At 45.3% G+C, this 17,215-nt stretch overlaps 1 protein-coding gene across 3 annotated transcripts in view; it reads left to right on the top strand.

Moving 5' to 3' along the window:
- Positions 1-17,215, top strand: part of whrna (whirlin a) — a 55,154-nt gene that overhangs the window by 28,218 nt on the left and 9,721 nt on the right. For all 3 annotated transcript variants that reach the window (XM_035527695.1, XM_035527696.1, XM_035527694.1), the window contains 5 exons: positions 1,136-1,261; positions 6,970-7,178; positions 8,573-8,609; positions 13,803-14,015; positions 14,394-14,615. In XM_035527695.1, the coding sequence (XP_035383588.1) occupies positions 1,136-1,261; positions 6,970-7,178; positions 8,573-8,609; positions 13,803-14,015; positions 14,394-14,615 (807 nt within the window). The remainder of the gene's footprint in view (positions 1-1,135; positions 1,262-6,969; positions 7,179-8,572; positions 8,610-13,802; positions 14,016-14,393; positions 14,616-17,215) is intronic.

The following is a 17,215-nucleotide window of genomic DNA, read 5'->3' as shown; positions in this document are numbered from 1 at the left end:
TGAGAGAGCAGGGGAGGGATTCAGACTTTGTCCTGCAGTGCACTTAATGCTATGCATCTGTATTTCCGACTGCTCTCTTTAAAGTAACATTGCTCACCAGCCAGCTTAAATGTATGTTCGTCTAACCACCCTAATGTTTGTTTATGCGTCAGCCATGGTAGACAACTGACAAATGATTTTTAAACAGATTTGTCAAACACAATATAGTCAAACTCAAACTAAAATATGTGTAACTCCAAAACCCTAAAACATGAAAGTAATTTAAAAGATATCAAAATATGTATTTTATCCAAATATATAAGTCTTGGGAAATCTTACTTGGCCAGAAGCGCATCAGATAAATAACGATTCATTTTTGTTGTTATCCAAGTAGGTAGAAAAGCATAAACATTCCAGGTTTTTTTTATACATAAAATACATTTTTACCCTTTTCACATAATCCGTGGGGAAGTGTTGGATGCTATGAGGGTGCTCGGTAAGTTCAAGCACAAAAGCGGAGCTCAAAAACAAAAATGCCGGATAAATTAAACAAACTTGAAGTGTGAAGTAGATTTTAGCACATAGCACTTCATCAGAGAGAGTACCCCATGTTTAACTATGTGTTGTAAACACACAGAATGGAGCGGCATGCCTTTATATATATTCACCAGAGTGCCTGCCAAGGCCAAGACAATTTATATGTCATTTATATGACAATTTATATGAAACTGGTCTTGGGTAATACAACTCTGGAATTATTCTAATTAATGTTCAGTACTTGTTGGTGAATGTTTTGCTATATTTTATTTATATTGTTTATAGTGTTTACATAGTGTTTAAGGTTAATAGTGGATAGTTTTTATTGCATGCTGGATGGAAGTGCAAAATAGGAATTTCACTGTATAGTGCAACTGTGCGTTTCCTTTGCACTAAGACACTACAGTCTTAATCTTGAACTTATTCCTAACCCATCTCCACAGTTTTACTTCTCATGCAGTGGTCAGAAAAAAAAATGGTTTCGTCTCAGAGAAAGAGGAAGTGTATGTGCGCATGCTTGCTTGAGAAAGAGAGCGGGACACACAGACAGACAGACAGACAGACAGACACATAATATACCTATGTATATATCCTACAACCGTGTCCTGTTCTATCCAAGGTGAACCTGGTACTGGATGATGGCCGCTCCCTGGGCCTCATGATCCGGGGTGGAGCCGAGTATGCTCTGGGCATCTACGTCACTGGAGTGGACCGAGGCTCTGCTGCAGAGAGCGGAGGACTGAAGGTACAACCCCACCCCGACCCTCCTGTTAAAAGCTCCACTCTCTGCTGCCATTACCTCACTGCCTTTACTCCTGTCACAGCACATTGCTTCAGTGCTGCGAGCACCTCCCGTCTCTGGAATCTTTCAGTGCCCGGGTGCCGTCACTGCCTCCGGTCCTCCATCTACCATTCCAGGGCTGGACCTCTGCGCAGCCTTTGCTCCGAAACCGGTCCCCCCCATTTTCCCTCTCTGCCTGGTCCCGTGGTCTGTTGAAGTGCGTCGTGTCTGTCAGGAAGAGGCTGCTTGTGTGTGTGTGTGTGTGTGTGTGTGTGTGTGTGTGTGTGTGGAGGGGGGGGGGGGGGGGGGGGGGGGTTTGCACATGCAGGTTTTGCTGGTATCACACTCATCAGGCTGCTTTGATGTGCGTATTAGCCCCCCACAGAATCAGTAGGAGAACCCAGACGGACCGTGGCCCCTGCGAGTGCCATGCTCAGTGGCACCCAGTGTGGTCCATCCACACTCCCTTGTTAGACTTCACTGTGCTTAGATTTGGCTTCCCACTTCTGGTTTGTTTCCTCCTGTAATATTTTTCCTCCTCTTATTTTGCCGCTCTTTTGATGTATGCACGTGTGGGCGTATTCCGTGAGTAAGTGTCAAAATGTGTCTCACTGCAGCCTCTGCCTCTGCACTGATCTGCTGAGTAATTCAGCCGGACAAGCGTCCTTTATTCCATTTTCTCACCACCTTGCCTCTCCATTTGCTGTGTTTCATTTTAGACGATTACCATCATTACACACGGCTGTGGAAACTTGTCGGCTTGTGGCCAAGGATCCGTTTTCTTTGGCGCGAGGCATTTAAATGTGTACAATCAGAGGATCAAAAGAGGGATGGAGACAGAGAGACAGAGAGGGAGAGAGAGAGAACATGAATGTACAGTGAGAGGGAAAGAGAAAGAGAAAAGCAGGAAGGAAGAAAGATGACTTTTTGTGTCTTCCGTGTCCTGTTTGTGTCTTTTAGCAGCAGGCTTGTGTTGTCAGGAACAAAAGTGAACAACACATCGCTGTTTGCCGGATTTTCTGGTAATCGGTGTTGGGGTTTGGGTCCGCAAGCGTAAACGAACATACATCCACAGTCGCTCACATGTATGCGAGCACATACATTACATGCGTATCTGCATGGGTCCACACACAGCTAATACATGTTCACTTCTTTCACAGACAGGCTTTACAATAAATCCATCACACAAGCCTTAATGCCCACGAGCTGAACGCACAAATTCAGTCTTGCACATGTTGCTTTGTAATAGAGCGGTAACGCTAATAGGTCACGGACGGGGCGCGTTAGCCACTCCTGCCTCTACTGCGGTCACTGCCTGGCTCGACATCTGGCCCACTCCAGGTGAGATTGGTTAGAGAGCAGCAGGCAGGGCTCTGGAGACAAGAGCCTCGTGGTTATGATCTCTGGAGCACAAAGAGAGTGAACCGGGCCCGACACCCTGAGTGATCATGTCATTACAGAAGGAGCGGACGAGTCCCAATCCCGCACTGATTGGCGAGCCGGGCAGAGGGGCGACCCATTTCAGAGCGGTGCCCACAATTCCTCACGTCCGGTATACAGCAGCTGCGTCTGCGTTATCCGGAATGACGGTAGGCTCGTCTATGAAAGGAGGGATATTTGTAAAAATGACATGTCATTTGTGTCTATAGCAAAATTGCTGACACTAGTTGTTTTGTAGCAGTCAAGTTCAGCCATATAGTACAGCAAGATGTGTCAGCAATAACACATTTAAATTGAACAGAACAAAGCTCTGTCTCACTGAAAGCTGATTAATAAAACAAAGACCCAGAAACGGCATCTGTTCTGTCATATCCAGGAGAAATAGGCTCAGGAAATGTGCCAAAAGCTGATTATTTCCCATGCATGGGAATACCTCTATCAGGTACACTGGCACATGATGAAGGTGATGATGATTAAGCTGTTAACGATGAAGCAAATATGTGATTAAAACGGAATCATGTGTCTGCTGTATCCATCTCTTGTGGCTGTAATGGAAGAGTTTATTCCCTCGTCCTCCATACAAACCAGGATCAAGCAGACAACGTGTGCAGCATTGCCACTTGTTGAAAAACCTCCATTCATGCTTTCATCAGGCTTTCCTTGAGGAGAGGCCCAGTGGAGTGTGGCAGTAAAACGCTGGAGCACTCATTGGCCGACGCAAACTGAGTCCTAATCGGACAGAATAATGAGGTCTCGCTCCAGGAGGTCTGTTGGGCCATGGTTATCTCCAGTGGGCTTGCGGCTGTAGAACACTTCAGGTGGTTCTATGTCAGTGAAGATAAAATGCATCTCCAGTGGGCAGGGCAACATCAAAACTGGACCACTGAGGAGTGGGAAAGCGTTTCCTGTGTGGATGAATCCAGGTTCATTTTGCATAACGCAGATGAAAGGAATTTGGTGCAAACGTCATGAGTGTGCGGAGACATCCTGTTTGGTGGCAAACGCCACGTGATTGTGGCAGTAGGATGGTGTTGGGAATGTGAAACGCAATCATTTTGTACGTGGTACAATGTTCCTGCACATCTTGTTTGCTATTGTCAGATGAACTCTTGCTGTGGTAAGGCGTATCATAGATGTACTTAATAAACTGGCAGCTTGATGTAATCAAAGCAGTCAGCATAAGCAGGTACACACGTATGCACTCACACGTACGCATTCATTGCGTTCAACACTTTGCATAATGCTTAGTGAGAATATCCTGACCTTCAGCAGAGGTTCATGGGTTTGCTACACAGTTGGACAGCTCCATTCACTGAGCCATGAGCGTAAGCACAAGCTATGTTAGTGTAAAGAGTGTCGCCTTTCTTGGCAACACCGCATGGTTCCCACACCAAATCAAAAGCGCTTCGCTCAGCGTGGGTGGTACAGGTAGATCTTCCTGATTTGCTTTACTCTGTGGAGTGAAGCGGTTTCTATGTTGCTCTTACCTTACGGCTTCAAAGCCGCTCCTGCTCTCCCGTAGCCTCTCTCATTAGCCTATAGGCTACAGGGCTGCTGGAAGCCCTCTGTGACTGCATCTTCCAACAGTAAAGGTTGCTAAGGCTGGCTGTGTGTGTGTGTGAGTGTGCGAGTGTGTGTGTGTGTGTGTGTGTGTGTGTGTGTGTGTGTGTACGAGAATGTGTGCAAGTTTGTGTGTGTACCTGTGTCTTTATATGTATAGAATATAGGCTCCATAAAATGTGGCTGCCAGTTTAATGTACCTTCACGTTTGGGTGACTGCTGGAATTTCTATAACTTAGCTAAATGGAGAATGGATGATACACGGAGGCACTTTTCACTGCATGAGTATAAAACATTTTAATGGGAGTGGCTTGTAATTTGTAATAGTCAGATTACTGAAGCTATTGTCAAAAAATTTAAAAAAAGCCTTTTTGGGGCTTCATTTATTCTGCGGAGAGAGATTAGATTATAGCAAACCTCAGCTTTTGTGCGATTTCTTTTTTTTAGACGATACCATGATCTACATACATAAATTGGTATTTTATGTGCTGGTTTATTTACAATCCTACAACCGAGCCATGTTTGCAGGCTCACAGTCACTTTGCTACTTGCGGAATATCTGATGTTCAGTGCCGCCCCAATGCCGTCTTGGAGCGGTTGCTCATGAGCTCATGCTGGGAGCAGTTGTTTGTGGGTTTGTATACTCTAAAAGTTGGTCTCCTGTCACATAAGCTGAGCGTCTATTAGAGAGTACGCAGTTTTCATTTGGGCCAAAACCTGCTCTCACCTCACCTCCAGACCCATTGGTCCTGTCCCAGCTTGAGTTAGAGACAGCAGAGGATTGAGCCAATATCTCAGCCACCTCCTCATCCATCACGGAGGAGGGGAAGGACAGAAATGTCAGAGGTGTTGTTGTTCAGAAGGTTGCGAATCCCAGACATGTCCCGTCTCCTTCTTATATCCATCCAGATAGAGAGGACAAGCAATAGAGAGAAAGTTAATGTGAGGATAATGACTACTGACCTCCGTCCTGTCAGAGTCCTGCTGACCGTGTCCCACACCTCTCTCTCTTCTCCTGGTCATTACCCCTTCGCCTGAGATGCCATGGCGGGGCTGTAGGCCAGGTGCATTTTGGGAACCCGGTACAGCTCAGTGGAGATGAGGCTTGGCTTTCTAAGTTCAGAGTTCAAACTAGACTGCACTGTTAAGACTGAAGGACAGCATGAACCTGGAGGACTCCACAGGTTCAAACCTGAGTGTGAATAGCCAGGCTACGTAGCAATTTCCAAAGACTTTCCTTGTATCTCTTCCTCTTTGCAATTATAGTATTTCTTATCACCAGTAGTTCATAATTACTCATGAGACATTTTGCTTGCTCAGCACATAAAAATTAACTGTTTTTGGAAAAGTTGAATTTTCAAAAATAATTAATGTCTAAAAGCATTCTAAAACTGTCGTTTTTGTAACACATTAACCTTTTTTCAGTAGACATACATTAACTCTTTTAATAATAAAGTGACTCACTCTCCCTTGTTAAGTACTAATTGTTCCCTTGGTTCATTGCTGATGCACACATTTGCCATCTAATAAAAATGTTATTGCATTAATCCAAAAATGAATTAGAGCTTTACATCCTCCAGTTCTAAAGAAATCAGGTATATGTTGCTTTTAAGGCTCATTTATTCCATACGGTCTTCTTTTGAGGATGTTGTACTTTCTCTGGTGACCGGATCCATATCTATGAGCTGTCAAGATGTCAAACAAGAGCTCCTTTTTTTTGACAGAACAAAAAAACAAAAACAAAAACAAACAAATCAGAAAAAATCCATGTCCTACACATGCCAGGGGTGGAGAAGCTGTCAGCGCAGCAGCCGCTCCTGCGTCTGTCCCTGTCTCTGGCGTGCAGGTGGAAAGCAAAGCATTGTTCTCTGTGTCCATATTGATACACTTCATGCTTATTAATGTCATCATCAGTGGACAGAAAGCCTAATTGCCCCGGAGCTCGTCTGCTAGGGCTGGGAGCCAGGGCAGGCGTCGATCCACAGAGAGAGAGGGAATGGACAGGGAGTTAATCCCCCAGCTGATGCGCACAAACACAGTGTTGGACAGGTGAAAGAAGAAAGGATTACAGAGGAAGGAGGAAGGGAGAAAGGGAGAGAAACAACGTCTCTCTGTCCTCTCGCCACATATACTAACGGAGAGAAGCTAAGACATTGTGAGAGAAGACGTGATTGAGTGAGAGAACAAGTAAGCGAGAGACCGGGAAGACAAAGGAAACGTGAGGATAATGACTCAGGATGAATGGAAAGAGTAGATAAAATGTAGAGGGAGATAAAGAAGTGAGTGAATGCAGAGCCAGAGAGGAGAGAAAGCAGGTTCACAAGTTGAATGTCAGCAGTGCAGAACATCATGATTTATTCCATTTGTGCCTGTGCGTATGCACGAGTGTGTGCGTGTGTGTGTGTGCGCGTGTGTATTCATTTGTGTGCAGTGACACTCACATCCATGGCCCCTATCAGCCTAGTTTTCCGGGTAAATACTTTTCTGATCACTCTTGATGTGCATGCTTCACTCTAACACGCTCATATATTTCTATATATGCCCTTCACCCACTGATCACTGAACGTGTGGCTCTCCAACCCGGACCCTCTGGTCCCTCCCTCTCCCGCACCCCTGCTCAGGCGGCCCCTGACGGCCCCCCCTACCCTCTCTGTGACCCTCTGTCCTCGCAGGTGGGCGACCAGATCCTGGAGGTGAACGGACGCAGCTTCCTGAGCGTGCCGCACGACGAGGCCGTGCGCGTGCTCAAGGCATCGCGTCACCTCATGATGACCGTGAAGGACGTGGGCCGTCTTCCGCACGCACGCACCGTGGTGGGCGAGACCAAGTGGATCGCCAGCTCCCAGATCACAGACAGCTCCGCCAGCAGCAGCATGGCAGGGTGAGGGTGGAGGGGAAGTGTGTGTGTGTGTGTGTGTGCGTGTGTGCGAGTGTGTGTGTGTGTGTTTATGCTTACTGTCTCATTTCAGTGCGAAAGGAATCCATTTGATAAATGATTACTTTGAGAGCGTTGTGACCTGTTTTCTCGCTCCTAACTGGAATGTCAATTAAGAGTGAGATGATTGATACTGGCACATATTTACTAGCTTTCTTAAAACCAGCATCACCAAACTAAATTCTGGTGAGTGTAGGATGTTGCTTTTTTGAACCCGGTGGTTATTCCGCAGTTATTTCACGAGTCACAAGTGCTGAGTCATTTGCACTCACTGCTGAGACTGATATGATCTGCTTTTTTGGATGGAGTCTGGGAGCAGCACTGCTGTTACCTGCGCTTCTGTCTCAGCCAGTGTAAACAGCCCTTGGTGGTGCAGATTGCGCATTTGGGTGTAATGAATTGGCATTTTTGCGCTCCCACATGCCAGTTTAATTTGAGTGCAGAAGCTGCTTCGAGGCTTAGTTTAATTCCCCGTTTTAAGAGGAGACACCGTGATGGCCGACTCTCCGCATGCTTTCACATTGCTCCCGGCAGCCTGCTCGCAGAAAGATCTGGGAGGACTGCAGCTCACTCCTGTGCTCACAGCTGTTTGCTTTAGTTAAACATGGATCTCAAAAACTCTCCATTTATTCCTGACCCATCTCCAGAGTTTTACTCGGCATGTGGTTGAAAAAAATTTGAAAGATGAGTGTGTGTGCGCGTGTGCGTGTGCGTGTGTGTGTGTGTGTGTGTGTTTTGTTGTGGTCAAATACATATACATCTGCATTTGTGTTTGTGTGTGTGTGTAGACGTGGCTGGCTTAAGGCGGTGATGGCACGTCTTGTGCGAGGGCGTTTAGCATTAGTGTTGGCTGATCTCTACCTGCACTGCTCTGCCAGCGCAGCCCAAAATGCAAGGTGGCATTTTATAAAGGCTGTTTGTTAGCTTATTGCTGGCCTCTGTTGGAACGTGGTGCGCCTTAACAGACGCAGCCATGTCCCGGAGCACTGCTCCGGCATGCGGCATGAGGCTGCAGTGTCCTACGCAGACTGCTAAAAACCCGTAACCTTCTGAGTGGTGCATCGATATGGAGTCTCAGTGTTTACCCATAAAGCCTGTGGAAGAAACTTCTGGACCGCGACAGCGGTGCCCTTCTTCCAGAAGCATTCGTGGTCAATCGGTTTTGTTTCACAACACTGTCAAAGGATGGTATCCGATCAATATAGTAATAGGTATACTTGCACCACTTGTTTAAGGTTATTGTTCGCCAGGAAGGTATATCGACTGTTTTGAATTGTAATAAAGCTCTTGCATGCCACAGTAGATGCATTGATTTCATGTTACGTCCTTCTGTTCTGCAGACTTTCTCCAGATCAGGGAGCCTTGGCCCCAGGAAAGGTGAGTGCTGCACTTTGGAACACGGGGTCTTCTTGTGCTTTGCTTGTTTACAAACTGATTCTCACAGCAGCACGGCCCAATAGACGCAGTTTGCTACTTATAATGTCACCGTTATCCTTGCAACTGGCCTTTTAATGTGAGCCATTTGTGCTTTCGAAACTTTTGATCTCAATATGCATATTATTGTGAATGACCAAATGAAGCAAGCACTGGCATTGTGTGTTGCAGAGAAGCCCCAAGTCGTTGACCCATGCTTCGTTTCCTAACATAATTATCTGTTTTTCTTCATCTGTGGTTCAGCATACTGGGATTGCCCTATTAAAAATAAAGCAGAGGTGAAGAATATTCAGTGTTCAGGCGGCATAATGGATTAGATTCAGTCCGCTCGCACTGCTTCGATGAATGACACAATGCCTGCATGATAACATTCTTGCCAAACTAATTACACTCGGAATGAGGCCACAATCACAGGTCATTGTGTGACTTATTAGAGACAGAACGTTCTCTGTATTGATGGGGTGAATATCTGTAAAAATGTGCAAATATTCTAGCAGAAATTAAATTTTGGCTTTGGCGGAGGGACGTATGTTCTGAATTGCTGTTGTGTCTGGTTTTGTGACTCTAAGCTAAAGGAAGAGAGAGAAAGCAGAGAGGAGAACTGGTCAAGAAAGGGATGTTCAACTCCAGTAAAGGAGGAGAGAGATGAACTGAGAACTGATTGAGACCCAGGAGGAGATTCAGCCCTGGTCTCGCGGGGATGACCTTGCGTTAGGCAGGGCCAGAAGCAGTGATGTCAGTCTGTGGAACAGACTGTGTCGGGCTGTCAGTGGCGCTGCGTTGTGCTCCCACAGCACCACTCCCACTGCTGATAAACCCCGACACGCCGACCTTTCAGAGCAGCCGCACACGCTCCCATACACCCATTAGGACAGGAGAGATAGTAGGAGAGATGGAGAGCGATGTGGAGAAGAGAAAAGTGAGTGGAAAGTGACAGGAAGTAAAGAGTAAAAAGGAGAACGGATACCCGGTAAGGTGACCCGCCCAATGAATGACATTTTTCTGCGGTTCCGTGGTATTGGTATGAGGCTCATACAGGAAACGGCGCTTGCTAATCAAAGACGTAGTGCGTGTACGGACTGTGTTGTGGGGGCAGGCTGCTCAGAAAATGATGTGCAGGGAACAGGCAGGCACATGCTGAATTGGAGTGTGGCCACAGACGCATCGCATTCTGAACAGCCACAGGAGCTTACCACACTGAGGGGGAACTACTAACAGACATGACTTTGACTGTAAACTGAGATCGGTTCTTGATATAAATTTCTCATTTATTTCCTATTTAGTAACAGGGGCTCATAAATCCCAGGTGAACTCTTGGTAACTTCTTCATGTTACACAATCTGTTTAGCTTGTTATGTATCATGCTCCTCCAGAGTGGAAAAGATTTCAACAGAAATGAGCGATGAGCCCGATATTGCTGTACTGTTCACATTTAGGATAAATCATGTGAAAATGTTTCCATTGAGTGATGGAAATTTGAAGTTTGAAATTTGAAATTTCCTGTTTTTGAATATAGTGTTAGGTATCTTTAGACTGAGAAGCATGTAAACCGCTCATTCATTTTCCATAGGTACATGTTATAGCCCTGTAGCAAACACTTTAAGAAATAACTGACTAAGTAATTGCAGATATGCTTGCCATCACATTTTTGATTAATTGCAGATCAGTGCATGGTAATTTGAGCCACCGCAGGGGAAATGCACACGGATAATTGACGTGATCTTTAAAGTGAGGACATTAGTCCTATGCAGATGCCTCTCTAACTATTGCTCTCATAATACCCGTGTCAGGCACTCTCAGACTTTTATTCATCAGAAACCCTTTTTTTTTCCATGTCCAGCTTTAAGGGAGGCTTCACGGCCGCGGTCAGGAAGCCGTTCGACACTATCTTGCCGTGTTGCGCGGCTCCTGCAGGAGAAACAGCCAGGGGATTCAGCAGGGTGCTGTCATGTCGAACTTTCCAAGGGTCCTTTCGAGTACAGAGCACGTTGTCCACAGCCTCTTCACTTGTCCTCCCGGGGGGTAAAAAAGCCCCCTTATATATGCCACTCTGCTTTCTTAACATCAGAATTCCTTGCCACTACATGATCAGAATTCCTTAAGTGTGTCCAAATCCGAATCCCAGCCCCTCCTACCAAAGTCATTTGGCTTCATGCACGCTGGATTTCCCCACTGGATGACCTTGCAGAATCTTTGTTGAACAGAGCACTTATTGCAGTAGTCTGTGTTGTGAAGTTCAGAAGCCGAGTGTGTTGAAGGCAGTTCTCTGAATGTTGATGTTTGGCCAATTAACTGCAGCATGGGTCGCCAGCAGTTTTCTGCAGTAGCTTAAAGTCGGCTTTTTCACAATAAAAGTAAACAGCTCAAGCAACCTTAACTGCACCTCAGAGGAAACAGGGAATGGGATGCACATGCAAATGCAACTGGAAGCAAAGCCTCTTCAAATCCTTAACGCCACACTTCCACCGGGCTGCTGCACTTTGCTCCACCAGCAGAGACCCTGAAGTTCCCTTCTTGGGGAGTGGGCTCCAGAGGGCTGGTCTTGCCGCTCCACTCGGAACACTGGCCTCCTCTGTGCTCGTGGCGTGGAAGTTTATTTGCAGAGGGAAGAGAATGTCACTGTCTCCCCGCTTTACTAAAGTGAACCACAAGTCCAATTTCGGTGCGCTTCATGCTTCACGGGCTGGCCAGAATAGCAGTAATACACTGTGTAATGGTCTGACTCGTCCAATAAAACCGGGGCCTGCACACTTGAAATGTGTATGCCCATGTATCCAGTCAGCATATTAAAAATTCATTTTCGCCCGCAGTAATGTTGACGATGATGATGCTGTAATAGTTGGGACATCTCCTGAACCCAAACCCACAAATATATCATTTCATAACCTCTTATGATGTAACAATATTAGCGCGAAGCTAAATCAGCTTTTAGCTGGTGGTGTGTGCTCATTTCATTATTAGTCTCACACAGCAGGACAAGGGCAGAAGACTGATAAGATTTTTACAGTATGTATTGATTGGACAGATTGAGTTTAAAGTGCGGTACTCTTAGTCTGTCTGCATGACGAAAGACAATGATTGTGTATGCATTGGGTATTCCAACAGGAGCAGACTCAGTAACATTGAAAAAAAGGGTAGGATATGGGGGGGGGGGGGGGGGAAATGTGATCATTAACTGGAAGAAAAGCAGATTATTGACTGCAGAAGTCATCAAAACAGAGCAAGTAGAAATGTGATGAACTGTGCCTGGCCCATTGATCAGAGTATCACACACGATCATCACCAGCCAAAGCCCCCCGAGTCATCCTCCTCCCTGGAACGAAGTTCGGCTGTAACTCTCTCCTTAAATTATCCCCTACATCAATATACCCTGCCAATGGTGCTTTTCCACATAGTGTCGGGATGCAAATATGTATTTAGCTACAGCTGCAGTGTGTATCTCTCTCTGGAGCCAATCCCCTTTATCTGCCCCCTCCGCGCTCCATAGACGTGAGTTATTCCGCTACTCAGAGCATTGAAGCTGAGTCAATGGCTTAATTACATAAATCTGACTCTATTGTTGCCATCTCCAGCATTACTGGAGACACTATTTTTACTTTGCTGCGATTATAATGCTGACCAGCAATTACAAATGCTCATGATTAAAGAACATGTCATCAAAGAGGAGCCTTTAGATCAGAAACATAGAAAATGCTGTTATGTTACAGCTAAGAGCTGATGTGATCATAGCTGCTGCCATTTCTGTGCTTTGGTCACGTTAACTGAGCTTTAGCTGTAAGATATTCATATGTGATTTTAAAGGCTGTGTGCACTTCTTGGCACACCGTAGTCGCTGTGTAATTCCGCCGTAGTCGGCTGAGAATTGCAAACGAACTTCGCTGCGCTCACACTCAGGGCCTCGGCCATGTGGGCTGGACTGATCTGAATATTTGAATATACCCAGGTGTCCATTTTCTCCAGGAATGACCCAATATCTAGTGAAAGCTCAGCACGGCCTGCGAGGCTGGTGCTCAGCTGTTCCTGCTCTTTTACCCAGTAGACTTCGCATCTGAGGCGTGCTAGATGAGGTCACGGCCTCTCTGCCTTCAGTGAGGAGGGAATCGATTGTCCCTCCACAGCTTCTGCCTACTCTCTTGTGAGGAGCGTCTGCTGCTCTCTCCTCCCGTCTCTCTCTGTCTCTCTGCTCTTTCTCATATGTTTCTCATGTTTCTCTTTTTTTTTCCTGAATATGCACACATTCTCTCTCTCACACACACACACTCCCACACACACACATACACAAATGAAACGCACAGATATGCACATGTCTGATTTAGGTAAAATATCAAAATTAAATAGGTAAATTACAGAAATATGTTACGTAGACGTAATATCCTGTCATTTATACAATCATCTGCAGGGATTAGATTAACTACATTATTGAGCCTCTACAAGTAAAGCCCTGCTGGAAATAAGTGTCAGTGCCCAGCTTGTTCGACCATTACAGTCAAATGCAGCAAGCGCGCTCCTGCTGCCGTCTGGGTCTGCATCGATCCAGCTCATATCAGGGCCCTGTGTCACTCTGATAAAGCAGGTGATCTTTCTGCCTGACTGTGCCTGCAACAAAAAACACAGCCAGGGAACATGGAATTTGACCAAAATAGGGGCCAATTGGTTATTCGGTTAGAGTATTGTTACTGTTGAAAGAGGGAAGTGCGAGAGAGAGACAGTAAGACAGACAGACAGACATACAGGCAGGCAGACAGACAGTCAGAGCTGGGGATATTACTATGTGCTAAGCTATACTGACCCCAACTTGAGAGGTGTTGATGTGTTGATGTACTAGAGAAGGGAAATCAGTGGTACTGTTCCCTGTCTCTCGCCTTGGCATTACAGTCAGCAAGTCCAATGTGCTGGATGGCAATTCTTTTACTTTTTCTAATGATGATATAAGATAAAGATCTTTACTTGGAGTCAAATCTATTACTTTTAATAACCCACTGCTGTCATTTGGTCTTGCTGATCAGTATCGAGTTTCATTTGAGTTTTGATGGTATCTGTAGTTATTGATCTCTTGTCCTCTTTCACTTTTTTCATTCATTTTCCCTGTCTCTCTCTCCCTCTATCTCGCTGTCATTCACTCCCCCACTTCTGCAGGCGGGCTTTTATAAAGGAGTGGCGGGCTCTCAGGTGACCCTTTCCAGTCTGGTGAACCAGAGTCGGGCCATGCTGGAGGAGCAGGCCAGGCATCTGCTGACCGAGCCGGAACGACAGACCATGAGCTACTACATCCAGGAGTACCGCGATGGTCACGTCGGAGTCGAGCAGCTTGTCATGGCCCTGTTCGAGCTGCTCAACACGCATGCCAAGGTGTGTGTGTATCTGTGTGTGTTATTGGTTCCATCACTAATGGAACCCCTGCTTCCTGTCTTGTATTCAGTGGGTTTCTTGGCTACATCCTGTTTGAATCTGGCGTGTCTTCCACCTTCTGAGCTGCCCTTCCTCATCAAGTTCACTGCCAGGTCAAGGGAGATTTATTATAAACCTTTCTTGGTTTCATTTTCATCATCACATACTCAAATAGACTGGGTTGATACAGATTCAGGTTCACCTCATATCATGACACACGATGATATCTGATGTTAAAATCCTGCTTTGCGGTGCAAATACTTCACTCACCGCCTGCTATGGGTGTGCGCGTCTGTGTTTATTTGTGTGTGCGGGCGTGCATGTGTGTGTTGGCTGCAGTTCTCGCTGCTGTCCGAGGTGAGAGGCCTGGTGAGCGCGCTTGATCTGGAGCGCTTCGACGCTCTGGTGCTCAGGAGGGAGATCGAGGCCATGAAGGCCCGACAGGGTGCAGCAGGTGCAACGGCGCTCCACCCGGACTCCTTCTCCATGGTGTCCTACCCAGACACACTAACCTCCTCCTCAGCCAGCTACGTGACCAACACCACACTCAGCTCTGCACGGGTAAGTAAGTGTGTGTGTGTGTGTGTGTGTGTGTGTGTGTGGTGAGAAAAGTCAGACATGATGGCTGTTCTGCTTCAGTCTACGCTCTTTCATTCAGCTAACGGGGAAATGAGAGCTATTCAGAACACAGCATTTTATTTTTGGGGGCACACCGCGTGCCATGGATGGAAAAGTGCTTTGAGTTTTATAGAGTGCAGACTCCAATCATAAAGTGTCAAACACTGTTTAACACCCAGTGACCTCTCTTTATCCAATCAGGAGAGGCTACTATGGTTGATTGATATGATGGAGGTAGGACACGCCCACATACTTACACTCACACAAAGTATACACCCTGTGTTTGCAGGGGTCCATGGCTGACCCCGTCTTTCGGAGTGGTTTTGCTGTGTCCTTTACATACACTCACCACTCACTTTATTAGGAACACCACTGTAATACCGGATATGACACCCATTTATTCCGCAGAACAACCTCGGTTCTTTGTAGCACTGTTAATGTTGACATGTGTCATGATTAGTCCCTCCCGGTTTCTGTGTTCTGTGTTTTCCCTGTCTTGTGTTTTTTAGTTCCGTTCCGTAGTTTCACTTTCTCCGACCCTCGTTTAATCTTCCACACCTGTCCCTTGTTTCTAGTCTTGTTAAGTACATGTATTTAAACCCTGTCTTGATCCCAGTGTTTTGCTGTTTGTTCATGGTTGAATGTGTTTATGAGGCTGTGCTTGTTTCTTGACTCTGTGTATGTATATTTGAATCGTCGTGTTTAAGTTTGTTCTCCTAGTCTTAGCCCCGGGTTTTTCTTAGTCTTTTGTTGTAGCCTGATTCCCCTGTTTGCTTTCGTGTACTCGTTAGTCATGTTTCCACGTACTCTCCATGTCATGTTGACCATGGACTGCCTTAACGACTCGGATTCTAGATTTGCCCCTATTAAATCTCGCTCTTCTCCGCACATGCGTCCTCCTGCTTACCGCTCACCGTTACAACATGATTGCATAGTGTAATTGCTGCAGATCTGTCAGAAGATGTGCTCTGTTGGATTCAGATCTGGTGACTTGGGAGGCCACTGAACTCCACTGCCACGGAGTCACGCCTACCTCATGGTCATGTGACCGGTTTAAGAGGTGCTCAGTGACATGGTGCGTTACCATGCTGGAGGATATTACCATGCTGGGGTCATTTTCAACTGGGTCATTTGTGGTCATGAAAGGAAGCACCCAGTCAGCAACAATACTCACATAGCTTGTGGCATTCCAACAATGGCTGGTTGGGATTTGAAGGAGCCCTGTGAGCACCAAGAAAACTACCCACAACAGTGTAGCGAATTTAATACTTTTAATGAATTGTCAGTTACAGTAAATTTAATTTGGGCACCACCCTGATTAACAGGGAAAATGTTAATTTTAATTCATTTATTAATGGCTAATAATTCAGTCTCAACTCATGAAAGTTGCCAATTCAATAAGTAATTATTTCTCGTCTACCAAACATTATAGTATCACTCTAGGCTCACAGACATAATAACTAAGGTATGTTTATTGAATAAGCAGAGTGCATGATCGGAAAATCATGCACAACAGCCACTGACTAAGATTCTGTTAATGACCAGGAGTGTCTAGTTCACTAGAATTATTACAGTCACAAGCCTAACAATGTAAACAAGCTACAGTTAACACAAACAAGCCGTGGGGCATACAGATAGATATCTGGGCTAATCAATAAAAGAGTAGAGAAACAAAATGTAAATACAGGTTATTTTAAGCAACTTATGGAAGTTACCAAGTGGGTAATGTACTTAATAATCAACAAGACCAGTTTAGCTAGAGGTTATTGGCGTGGTTCAAAAATTGAACCACGAATCAACTAGAAAGAAAATAAAGAAATGAAGAATAAAGAAAATCATACATTAATACCCATTTTTACCTCCTGGTCTTAGAGTCAATTTTGTAAACAAACCCTGGGAGGTTTGTTAAATTGATTATAGGATAATCAATTTAATTATTTTCCTAATTTCTAGAAGTTACAAACAACTAACTTTAAGATATTGTCTAATTGGTTCATATAGGATTTCTGGTGAACACAATTAGGAGTGAGTGACAACTTGTTTAAAACATGGATGAGTTAAGCAACATACAAATGAAGTAATTTGGGTAAATAATGCAAATTAATAAGGAACGTTAATTATAAATGAATTAGGTTGATTATCATTTGACATCATTGTAGATTAAATGGTTGTTATTTTGTGAATCTGAGGGGTAAGAAAATTTGCTTGTCCTGGTAGGTATTTGAGTCTGATGGAATTTATGGTCACAGTTTCTTGAATTATAACCAGGCTGGTAAGTTTTTTTCCTTCTCGTCCATGGGTTTATGACATCAAAAGAGAGGTGATTGAGGGTTAGAATGCCAGGCCAATATTGATAGCTAGGCTGTTTATGGCTTTGTTGCTCAACCTCAAAGCACCAGCGGGTCCTGGGTCGAGTTCGTGGCCGAGGGGTGGGAAACCACCCCCTCCCCCTTTGACCAGGTTAAAGTTTTATTAGGGGGATAATTTGTAGTCTTATCTTCACTACAACATTATGACTTCACCAGCTGCCTGAACTGTTGGCA

This window comes from Electrophorus electricus, chromosome 6 (genome assembly GCF_013358815.1).
Source record: "Electrophorus electricus isolate fEleEle1 chromosome 6, fEleEle1.pri, whole genome shotgun sequence".
Lineage (NCBI taxonomy): Eukaryota > Metazoa > Chordata > Actinopteri > Gymnotiformes > Gymnotidae > Electrophorus > Electrophorus electricus.
The sequence above is the reverse complement of the archived record's forward strand: the minus strand, read 5'-3'. Positions and strand labels throughout refer to the sequence as shown.